Consider the following 12,080-nt stretch of genomic DNA (forward strand, 5'->3'; position numbering starts at 1 on the left):
GGGCCAGTTTGGGTCTCAGAGAGTCGAGGTTCAGCTCAGTGATGGGGACAGGGGACCGGTGCAGCATTCAGTCAAAGCAGCAGCTTCGTTAGTTTCACATTATATAAATATGTATTTATATATACATGTATAATGCACACACATATATATAAATAAAATTTATATCCACATCTACAGGTAAGAGGGGCTGCTTGAAGCACCGTGCAGTGTCACCCAAAGCCTGGCAAGGACACAGCATCAAAAGGCTGCAAGTGCCTGTCAAGGGAAAGCTATTTCTGAAAAGCTGATGCATAAATTCAAAGGAAAATGAGCCTTCAGTATTAAATCAATGTTTAAAATAGACACATTCTACTCTAAAAAAAATGGAAATAATTAGAGATTAGAGGGCTGGAAGGCAGCAAGAACGTTATTGGCTCAAAGTGGTGAGTGGGTTTGATGGCTGTGTGAATTAATGACACTTTATTTGAGTGAAGTACTTAATTGGAAGCACAGGCACTTATGGTGACACTGCATGCCTGGGACTGCCTGGAACTCCTGTCTCCAAGCAGGACTCTGACTCACACCAGCTTTGATGCATCTCATCCTGAAGGCACAGTTATTTCCACAGCTGCAATGCTCTCCTTGGTCATATTTGATATAAATGTACATACAAAACCACCAGGGATATATGCATATGACCTTATTTGCATTGCATCTTAACAGCACCAACTGGCTAACATCCAAACCTGCTAAAATGACAAAAACAAGTCAAACACTCAGCTGAACCAGCAGATAAAACCTCAAGCTACATCTAAAAACAAATATTGATTCTTATGAAGCACACACATTATTCATTTAGTATTCATATGAGTGTTTTTTAAATAGTAGGTATGTGGATTCTCTTTACTGAGGCAGAAAAGGATATCTTGAATTTTTATAAAAATATATATTTTATTTACCCCACAAATGTTAGAAACCCCAAGTAGCTGTAGCAAAAAAAAGAAAAGTAGTATTGTATTTCACAAGTACATCATCAAATTCCTCCTTGGGTTTGGCACAGGCAGACAATTGTTTCTAACAGACAGGACCAATCCCTGCCTTGGCAATGTGAAATTATCTCCACCATAATTATGAAATATGCAATATATAATTAAAACATCTCCACTCAGTATCAAAAAGCTTTGTACATTTTCAAGTATACTAATAAAAGTTGCATTGCTTCAGAGTTACGGAGGACATTTCCAATTTCCCAGAACAATCACAAGGTAACAGTAGTCTAAAGTATTCCAGAGTCAGTTTACAAAACACATAAACCAAATACAAATTTAAGTTAGGCACTAGACAATTTTAAAGACAATGTTAAGGGTTTTACAGGCCTGAATTCCAAAGCACATGTTACAACCTCTTCTAAGCAATCTCAAGAACTGTATGGAAAAATCAAATTATTATTCTCATATGAGAATATGAATTGTTCTACAGCTTCAAACCGTGGTGCCTCTAGGAAAAATAAAAAGTCTGGTAAAAATAACATTTTCAACTTGCAACAGTATATTGCCAGAATAATTAACCACCTTGTAGAACTCAAAAGTAATTTTTTTTCATCTTAAGAGGCCACCAAAACAGTTCAAGGGCAGCTCACTGTAAATCCAACAGATTTCCCATCTCCCCAGTTCATCAAGGAACTGTGGATTTTCTTGACTGCCCCTTAATCAACAGAAAAAAATACAGAATTTTGATTGTTACAGGAGCTCTTCTTTCCCCCACCAACCTTTTGGAGCAGTGACTCCGCCTCTCAGAGTCCTGTCTTTTGGAGTGAAGTTACATCCAAGGGAGAGCAGAGTCAGCACTGCCCAACCCTCCCCAGCCTCACCACACACTTCACATGATGTTGAGACAAACAAGTCCCTCAGCATAATTACAGTTGAATTATAAAAGATGTAAGAAATACAAAAATAAATTTGTAGCAGTAATTTGGAGATTGATTATGCTGGTAAGAGTTCATAAAGCTGTGAGGTATTTTCACTTCCATGAGCCAAACAGCACTCTGGAATTTTGCAGTCCAATTTTTCAGTCCTTAACTCCAGAGCCATCAGCACAATGGATTTAAAGCATCTTCCACATGCTTAAACATATGAAGGAAAAGTCTTGAAGTTTCAGTAATTTATTATACAAAAACTTATAAAGATCTAATGCAAAGATTAGCTTTAAGTCTAACAAATAAATGTTCTTGAATTAAAAACTAAGGGGAAAGGAAATACAGGTTGATTTATGTTCTCCAAAAGGAAGGTGTCAGAATGCCCTTTGGTAATGGAATTTCCTCTGCACGTAGACATTTCTAATGGAGAGAAAGACAAATAATAAAGATAAATAATAAAGATAAATATTTTAATTTGGTATTTCTTCTCAGGAATTCTGATGGCTCTTACTATATTCAAAGCTAATAAAATGTGTCAGTTTAATTATTAAATGAAAGTACAACTCAAAGCTGTCATGTTTTAATATCACAATCTAAGTCAACATTTCCAGAACAATTTAAACAATCAAGGATTTACAGCTTTGCAGGCTTTATTTAAGAAATATGCAGAATGCAATGCTAAACAAACACAACAGAAAGCAGTTCAAATTGTCACTTCCCCATATATTTAATCAGGACAAGTGCTAGAAAAAAGCAACTACTGATAAGAAATAGCCCTGACAGCAATGACTCAGCAGAATCCTCCTCAACCTGTACATCTCCTCTCACTGATCTTCCTTTATAACTAAAACACATTTTCATTGATAAAAATGAGAAGTGAGGTAAGAAAGCAGCGAGATATTTGGTATCATAACTATCATTAAGGTAATTCAGTAATTGAAAAGTTACAAAAGAGGGTTAGATCATAGAGAGAGGTCTGGTGGGTGGCAAGCTGTGCCAACCTCACTATCCAAATTATGAATATATTCAGTGATGGGAAAAAACAAAACCCAAACCATAATATCTGAAAATTAAATTAACAACAAAAAAAACCAACCCAAAACTGCTTTACCTGCACGAAATTCTTCAATCGTGACAAGCAGCCCATCTGGCCAGAGCTGGTCACAGCTTCAATCCTGCAGAAACAACAGCACGTTTCCAAATCTATTTAGAAACTTGGGTTTGATTCACAAGGGGTGTGGGGGTGGATGGCAGGGATTGGAAAACATGGATGAGTCATTTCAGAATGAACACCAACACTCCCAACCCCAGATATCATACCTTGGGATATAGGATTTCTGGATAAAGAACATTGTTTTCCAGAACTGAATCCCATACTGCTTCATCAGAGCATTGCCACACACCTGTGATACAGAAAGTGCAGGTTATAAAATTCAGTTTCAGACTTGCATGACAGCTGCAATGAACCTGCTCCACACCAACCACTCAATGCTTTATTCAGGCATTTAAAGAAATACACCCACACTAAAACAAGCAAATCCTCCCAATGCTATTACTGCTACCACAATCACCCTCTTTCCTGTTATATGAATCTTGACACCCTTGATTTCACCCCACTCTCCCTCCAAAAATAGTTCTCTTTGCTAACACCATGTGCTGGGGCACACTGTGGTCATTTCCCCACTGTGATTACTGCTGTGTGCAGTGATTCATCAGCTTTACAGGACAAATGCTCCTCTGACTTCACCACCCCTAACAGAATCCCCCATGGGGTATTTCTCTTTCCACTTTCTCATCTGTACTTTTACAGTTCTTTAGAAGCATTTGAAGAGCAGAGAAGCTGCTTGTGTTCAATAGTGTTTGTGTCCCCTGACTTTAACTTTGGCTCTTATTTAGCACAGGCCTATTATCTTAGGAGAGAGGATTAATATCCATCAGGCTCTGATCTTTTCAACCTGAAAAATCTATCCTGTTTTAGGAACTATTTTGGCTGGAGCAGCCACAGGACCTCCTTGCACAGTATGAACTGCCAAGTACTTAGAACAGACCTTATATAAGATCACACAGCTATTTTTAAAATGCCAGAAACCTTAAACAGAATCAAATACAACAACAGAATCTGTGTTTATAGAAACTTCAGTTTTGAAATCATTCAGCTCCAAAGCTGTATTTGCAAGAATGTGGAAATAGTCACATTCCTTTCTGAAGGAATAAGAACAAGTTAGAAAAACCTGCTGTGAATCTCACCTCAGCAATCCCTTCAGAACCCAAAAGGGATGTAAATTGGTGACATTTAACTACTAACAGTTATCCACATCACTTACTTCCAGGAAATCCAAGAGCAGCATAGCTGTCACATCTGCCAGAGGCTCCAGATTCAACATCTGTGCAAGCCAGCGCCATCCATAGCTCAGGCCATGAGGATGAGCCTACAAAGCAACAAAGAAACTACTCAGCACCTGCTTTATGACTTGTTAAACACAATTATCAAAACAGACAGTTTCCTGATTGACTTTCTTCTTTATAAAACTTGGTCATTGTGAAAACATGAACGAAGGACAAGTTCACACCATTAATTACTTGGCACTGCTCTGCTCATCATGGTTATGATCATTTTCCTTCAAATATATCCTGAGCTAGCTTAAATTCAGCACACCTCAACTACAAAACAAGCTTTCAATACATTTAATGGACTCGTGGGATAGTAACAAGGTTCTAAGTATAATGCCCCACACATACCCCTTGCCTGTTTCCATAAGGCCAGCGGAGCTGAATGATGGCAGCATAGAGACGAATCATTCCTGACATCCTTTTAAGAAAATGATCTTGTTCTTCCACTTTAGAATCATGAACTTCATATCCAAGCATCCTTAGAGGGAGAAAACATTCTAGTTTTAGTGCAGCAAAACACATTCACTCAAGTCTCTGCAGCTCTCAGCTTACCTGAAGTCAATCCTATTGAGAATAGGGATTCTCCAAAAATATGCAAGAATTATTGAAAGGCTGATATCACCCTCTGGACCATATGTTCCACCATTTGGTGAGGTATAGGAAGAGGTCACAGAGAAGCTGTGGCTGCCCTGTGGAGAGCCTGGTTCAAGCATGGCTTAAAGAAAGAGGCCATGAAGGTATTCAGCTAAGGGAAAAATAAAAGGCCGCTGTAAAGCAGCAGTTCCCAGGCTTGATTCTGTAAATAATTAAGGTTCTCAGCCACCTTTTATATAAACAACAAGATTCTCAGACCGTTTTCTCAAAAACAGGCAGATATCCTGTCCTAGGCTGCTCTGGGAACAGATGGCTGTTCTGGGAACAGATATAAAGGTTTTGAGAACTTTTCATATCATGGTGAGAACACTGATCTTGGTTTCAATAAACAAACTTCAGGTATTGTAAACTAAAAGAGGAGCTGAAGTTTTCTCTACAGCCTATGGGGAGCTCAGATTTTGCAATATGCATGAAGTGAATTAACACTGTTATAAAAGGTGCCTGGTTGATCAATAAATCCGAGTCAGATGCTGACCAACAAAGGTGGGTCGTGTCCCTTCACTTCAGCACTGCCCCATCCAAGAAAATGCTCAAGGACAGGTTGGATGGGGCTCTGAACAACCTGGTCTAAGAAAGGTGTAAGGAACAAGATGGGTTTTTGTGAGTGAACCTCCAGAGTCAATGCCCGTGTGCTCAGTGGAGCTCACTCAGAACAATCCTCACCCTTGCAGGGCTCATGCAGAAAAAGCCCAGCAGTGAATTTACCTCTGATACTCCTCCATAGAAGTGCCTTCTTTCCGAGCAGGGTAAAATGGCACAGCATAGGGGCACTTCTTGTGCAGATGGGCCAAAAAGATGTCTCCGACTCGAGGGTGTAATTCCCAGATTCCTGAGAGCACCACAGCAATTGGGAAAGCTGAATCATGGTGAAAAGATACTTCTCCTTCCCCATGTTTCTGGAGGGTAGAAAAGGAAAGTCAGCCACCACTCCTTCAAGTAATTTCTCAAAGGAAAAAAAAATACCCTCCTCATTTTTGTAGTTAGCTTTTACTAAAGAATCTGAACGTTTCCATGGCTATGAACCAAGGATAGAAAAGCTGATGAAGCCACATATCCTCAGCTCCCACTGAGGATGACAATAAACTGTGGCTCGGGATGGAAAAATGGGATTAGCAAACACAGGCTGCACAAGATATTCTCAACCCAAAGAATCACTTTTAAATATTTACAAATTACTTTTACTTCATGGGCTGATTTTTGCATGCGTTTGTTCCTGCAGGGAGAGAAGTTTCAAACAGCCCAAATTTTACAAATAAAGACAAGAGAAAAATACTGCCAACTTCAAAAAAAAGCAAGTTTAACTTCATTTCTTGAGAGGTGCTAACAAGAAAGCAGGGACTGAAGTTTGCCTCATGAGCCTTAGTGTTGGGGTTTTTTGTCCCCCAAATTCTGCCAAAATATAAGGTTTGAGCCTATACACAGTTTTGTGATACACCATAAATTAACTGTCAAACTATTTTCCACAACACTGTACCTACCTAGTTCAAAATATGTAAGATGTAAGCCTGAAATTTAAAGTTTCTCCTCCCAAAAGAAATAAGATAAGGGTTGGAAGTGAAAGAGAAACTAAGTTTTTTCACTGCATTCATACAGGCAAACTGAACACCCAATGATTTTTGATTTTCATAGCTGAAAAGACAGTTCAGTGTCCAAAAGCATCTCCTAGAGCACTGGCTACCTGTGCCACCCCAAAAAAGAGATTTCCTCACCACAAACTTCTCTGCAAGTTTGTAGCAGACAAACTCCAGCCCCTGTGGATGCTGAGTCACGGACACCGCTTGTCCTTCAGTCTGAACAGGCTTCCCAGACAGCAGATTATTGATCTTGTCAAACACCTCTCTCAGCTTAGAGCCTGCAAACACACAGGGAATGCACAGAGACAGAAAATAAGGGAACAGCAGACAAGTCTTACCCAGAACACACCAAGCTCACCAACACCAGACCCACACCCCAAAGGGCACCTTTGCTCCATCTGATTCACCAAACTTAATCCTGATGAAGAAAGATGCTTCTAACAGAAGCAAGAGGCCTTACAAGCAAACCCTCCTGCACAGACAGGCTGTGTGCAGGTCAGCTTTCTGCTACAGGAACAATTTATATGCTTGTGCCCTCATAAAAGCTTTAAAGCAAAAGGAATTTCAGTGGGATTGAGCTCTTGGTGTTTTCCTGACCTGATATGCTAGAGATCTGGCTCACAGGGATTGTAGCAGCTTTCTGCAAGTTTGTTTTTATCTTCTTCACCTGGAGAACAAACAAACAAACAACTTTAAAATCCTTTGTAAACAAATATATATCTGTAACAGTTTGGATGAGCAGAGTGGTAACAGAGGCTGCTACAACAGTTTGTAATTTTTTAAAATGAAAACTATCCTGTTTACCCTAGAAATTAGGATAATCTCTCTTCAATAGTATTAATAATTCGTTCATACCTCAGTGTTGCTTTTGCAGTTTGCAATTTCACTGAAAGCAGCAACACATTGCTCAGCAGCATCCTGAAGCTGCTGGTACCACTGCATGATACTTTCTTCTGTTTTAAGCTGAAGTCCTGTTGTTTAAAAAAAAAAAAAAAAGATAGTTACTCAGAAAGACTAAATCTCTAGTGAGAAAATGAATTTAAAAAAATGCAAGTCAAAGGAATAAAAAAGATTTTTAAAAAAGCCTAACCAACCTTCCTTCTGCTGCTTTTCTCCTGTTTGTTGTGCAGGGGCAGGAGTCTGACTCTTCATCTGCTCTTTCTTCTCTAACTCTTTCTGCTTTTGTTTCTTTTCCTCTTCATCTTTCCTCTTCTTTTCCTCTAGTGCTGCAGTGATTTCCTGCTGCATGCTGGATATCAGCCCTCGCATCTCCTGCAGGGCTCGTTCAGTGCTGGCCACATCTGCTTGAGTTGGGAACCCTTTCTGCCAAGAAACACGAGAGGTGACACAGCATTGACCTTTGTTCCAGGGTAAGAGGGCCATCAGCAAGCACAAGGAGCCTTTGAAGCATCTGCCTTCAGAGAATCTGGGAGCTAACTACATGTTTTATCCCCATCTCCTTTATTTGTACATAACATTGGTCATTGTATTTGTAAATAATGCAAGTCCATGACTAAATCTCCTAAGATCTCGGACAACAAAAATTAAGAATACACTTGGACAAGTGCAATAGAACTCCACTGTAAAGCCTTGACAGCTCCCTCTGCTGAAAGCCAGCTGTGACAAGCTGGAACACAGGATTAGCCTTATTAGTGCTTTATCTTTTGAGACTTGTATCCCATCCTAGAAAGAAAAAATGTCAAGGAAAGCCAGCTACTGCAGAAAAGCTCATGAGGAGAGGAGAATCATAAGATGTTCAGTATTTAACAATTCATGAACCAGTCCACTGTCACAGAGGGAACTTTACAGCACCAAGAGTTTACAGCAATTTAATTTGAATCTTTCTCCTGTAGAAGTTCTCATGCATTTTGATAAGCCATTTTCAAGAGAACAGCTGAAGTGCTAGAGGAAAGAATTCCCCTTTGAAAATGGGTGCTTTATAGGATGAATATCCAAAAACATTGCTGTGCCATCTCATGACAAGCTGCCTTTGAAGACAACTACAGAGAGCTTTAGGAAGGGGTGACAGCCCAAGTTGACACCTGCAGAGCCTGTACCTCGCTCGTGCTGCGGATGAGCCCTGACACCAGCCCACAGATCTGGTTGCCACGGTTGCTGTAGGCAGACAGATCAATTCTGGGCAAGTCTTTGTGCCTGAAGTTGGGATCAATCTGCTGGTTCAGCTGCAGCAGCTCCTCCTGGATGGAATAGAGGCGCCGCAGCCTCTCCTGGCCCTCCTCCTTGCGCAGACGTTCCAGCTCCTCCTGCCGCTGCCTCTGCTGCTCCGCCTCGCGCAGCTTCAGGTTCAATATCTGGGGACACAAAGACACAAGAGTCATAAAATACCTCAATAACTCCAGTTGTACAGTTCCTTCCCGGTCTGATGGCTCCAGCTTTATAGGGCTGTCGCAGACATTTCTTCATAGAAATCCTTTCTTTGGGATTTGTCCTTCTTCTGGGAAGCAGAGACCCAGAAAAAGAATGTAAACCAATTGTTATCGGCTGCTGTGAAAATGTGGCAGGGGTTCCTGTGATTGGCTCTCCTTCCATGTGTACCATTAAGGGCCAATCCCAGGAGCAGCTCAGGGGAGATTCCTTGAACACAGAACTTTGTTATTCATTCCTTCGATTCTATTCTTAGCATAGCAGTCTCTGCAAGCTCTCTCTTTATTCTTTTTAGTTATGTTATAATGTACTATATATTATATATCAATAAATCAAGCCTTCTGATCAAGGAACAAGATTCTCGTCCTTCTCTCACCACAGTGACCGTCTAAGGTCGCTGCAATATAGGGCCTTTCTGCTCCTAGGACACAAGTGCCTTTACTGCATTTCCACACTGCAGCACATACCCAGGGTAGCACCAGAAAATCCATCCTCACTTCAGAGTGCCATGAAAATACAAATAAATCAATTGGTCTTTCCAGTTCCCACCCAGCAGTCATGGTCTTTTAAGAAAGACAATTCTTAAGAGTCTCAGACCTTTGCTCTATGTCGGTGTTCTTCCTTCAACTTCTCTTGCTGTCCCTGAGCCTCCTTTGAGCTACAACACACATAAAGACAGAAAAACTGTATTCAAGACATTCAGGAGACAAAACACACACCAACACACAGGAAGCTATTCTTAAAACAAGCTAAAAGAACTTTAGCTGTCACAAATATTGCCTTTTTCTAACCATTGAAACCTCAACAATAGCCAGACATCTACTCTGACAGCCAAACTCTCATAGTTAATGTAAGACAAACAGCAGGTGAAATTTCCAACCACAAGTGACTAGCACAGAATTGTCAGAACTGGAATTAATCTGCACTTGAACTAAATGCTATAAAATTCTACTGATACCAGAGGTAACCTCACCTCTTCTCCATGACTTCTTGCAACTCCTGGAATTCCTGATGCCGCTTCAGCTCCCTGAGTTCATCGAAGCGCTTCAGCTGCTCACTGGCCTGGGCATAGGCTGCCCTCACCATCTGCTCCTGCTCCTCCAGCCGCTGCCTCAGCCTCTCCTGCATTACAAAGGTACTCATTGAACAGTGTGAACAGAAGAAAACACAAACTAAACTGCCCAACATTTATAACTTGCTGTTCTTGCACTGTTACCTCTGACTGTGGAGCTCTCCTGGGTGTCTCCTCACAGACACCCCTTCAATCATTTTTTTCTTACCTTTGCTTTCAGCCTGTGCATCTCTTCATACAACCGAATGCAGCCTTCAACTTTTGCAACTTTAGATGACAGAACTGCTGCTGGAACAACTTCTTGCTTTGTTTCCAGGAGACTAAGATGATCATTTTCCTGCATGGCAAGCATAAATGCAAAATCAGCGTTTAAGCACAGGATCAGCAACTCATGGAGGAAAACAGAAAACGCAAGTCTCCTAAACTATTATTTGCCCAGCTTCCTACCCTTCTGCCTTGTAAAATAGAGTCAGAATACATGTAAGTCACTCAAAAACTCCAGAGAACCCAGTGTGGTTACTCATGGAGTTTTACAACAGCCCTGACCCTCGTCTGTGACCTTATGGATGAATCCTCCACTGATAACCCACAACACAACAGAGCTCCAACTATTTTCCCCTGTTATGGTGAAAAATGGAGTTTGCTTTGGGTCCATAGTGAAACATTTCTCTATGACAATCTTGCTAATACTAACTTTATCATCACCTGTTTATACTACAAAAAAAATAAAAGTAAGGATGTTTTCCCAATAAATTAACAGAGCACAAACCAGCCTTGATCCGACAATTCATGACAGCAAGTGAGGATTTTATTTTTTCTCACAGCTGCTCCATAAACATATGGATTATAATCAGAGAGCTACCTTGGTCTCACTGGGCTCTGTAGATGAAGGTGGTGACGAGCTCCGGTGGCTGCCAGGCGGGATCTTCTCCGCAGACGCCCGTTTTGGGAGCGGGGTGGATTGTTTGGGCGTTGAAGTCTCGGAGAGTGTGATTTCCTCTGCCAATTGCCCGCTAAGGCTGTCCAGCACCCAGCCGCAGTAAGGGGAGAGCTCAACGGGAGCCACACATCCTTCCAGGGCAGCCTTGAGAGAAAACATTCTCCGTGAACGGGGCACAGCCTTAATTTCAATAAAACTTTAACACACCATGAGCACACCTGCACAGTTAGTAGCTGCTTTATCATCGCAGCTCAGTATCCCATTTAACCCTTTTTTCTGCTGTCTTTCCAACACTTTTTCCGGACTATCCAACTTTCGCAGGCCATTTGAATCCCCTCGGGCCAGCCCCGCTCCCTGACCCCGCTCTCCCGAGCCTGGACCCGCTCTGGGAATATTTCAAGCCCTCAGTGTCACCGGGGTGAGCAGTCGCTGTTTCCCTGTTCCCGCTCTGGGGATATTTCAAGCCCTCAGTGTCACCGGCATGAGCGGTCGCTGTTTCCCTGTTCCCGCTCTGGGGGTATTTCAAACCCTCAGTGTTCACCGGGATGAGCGGTCGCTGTTTCCCTGTTCCCGCTCTGGGGGTATTTCAAGCCCTCAGTGTTCACCGGGAGGAGCGGTCGCTGTTTCCCTGTTCCCGCTCTGGGGATATTTCAAGCCCTCAGTGTCACCGGGAGGAGCGGCCGCTGTTTCCCTGTTCCCGCTCTGGGGGTATTTCAAGCCCTCAGTATCACCGGCATGAGCGGTCGCTGTTTCCCAGCGGGCAGGGCCGGCTCCCGGGGCGCGCCCTCACCTCATCCTCCTGCCAGTGGCTGCAGTAGCTCAGCTGGCCCTTGCTGGAGAGGCGCAGGGCCTCCAGAGTGTCGAAGCGGAGTTGCCACGACTCCATGACGATCGCGCACTGGCCCAGGGGCTCCCTCACGGCCCCCAGGGTCCCTCACGGCCGGACCGGCCCCATCCCGCCCCTTCCGGGCCGCGCTGGCCGCATCCGCCGCGTGCGGGCGGGACGGGCGGTGCCGCCCCCTGGCGGAGAGGCGGGGCCCGGCCAGGGCCGCGGGTTCGAGTGACGCCCCGGGGCCGCAGGTTCGAATCCCGCCTCCGGCAGCGCTGCGCTAAGGAGCGGGCCGGAAAACAGCCGCGGGTTCACCGATTTCCCATTTATTCTGTGTGTTC

At 42.8% G+C, this 12,080-nt stretch overlaps 1 protein-coding gene across 1 annotated transcript; it reads right to left on the reverse strand.

Annotated features, from left to right (window-relative positions):
• Positions 1–946: 946 nt before the first annotated feature.
• Positions 947–11,852, reverse strand: GLE1 (GLE1 RNA export mediator). Its single transcript, XM_064727982.1, has 16 exons — positions 11,701–11,852; positions 10,833–11,054; positions 10,179–10,307; positions 9,872–10,020; positions 9,496–9,556; positions 8,571–8,825; positions 7,608–7,836; positions 7,369–7,484; positions 7,111–7,180; positions 6,649–6,791; positions 5,645–5,835; positions 4,634–4,763; positions 4,219–4,323; positions 3,215–3,297; positions 3,006–3,069; positions 947–2,314 (listed from the first exon to the last, which is right to left on the reverse strand). The coding sequence occupies exons 1-16, from the start codon at positions 11,794–11,796 to the stop codon at positions 2,246–2,248; spliced, it is 2,112 nt and encodes a 703-aa protein (XP_064584052.1). The 5' UTR covers positions 11,797–11,852; the 3' UTR covers positions 947–2,245.
• Between the last annotated feature and the right edge of the window lie 228 nt (positions 11,853–12,080).

This window comes from Zonotrichia leucophrys, chromosome 17 (genome assembly GCF_028769735.1).
Source record: "Zonotrichia leucophrys gambelii isolate GWCS_2022_RI chromosome 17, RI_Zleu_2.0, whole genome shotgun sequence".
In the NCBI taxonomy this organism is placed as follows: domain Eukaryota; kingdom Metazoa; phylum Chordata; class Aves; order Passeriformes; family Passerellidae; genus Zonotrichia; species Zonotrichia leucophrys.

Bases quoted from the DNA above. Each gene is read 5' to 3' on its own strand.
- GLE1 (XM_064727982.1), bottom strand. From the start codon at position 11,796: ATGGAGTCGTGGCAACTCCGCTTCGACACTCTGGAGGCCCTGCGCCTC. The intron at 6,792-7,110 runs GTCAGGAAAACA...GTGTGTTTGCAG, and splicing joins CCAGATCTCTAGCATATCAG to GCTCTAAGCTGAGAGAGGTG. The intron at 4,324-4,633 runs GTATGTGTGGGG...GTTGCTTTGTAG, and splicing joins CTTATGGAAACAGGCAAGGG to GCTCATCCTCATGGCCTGAG.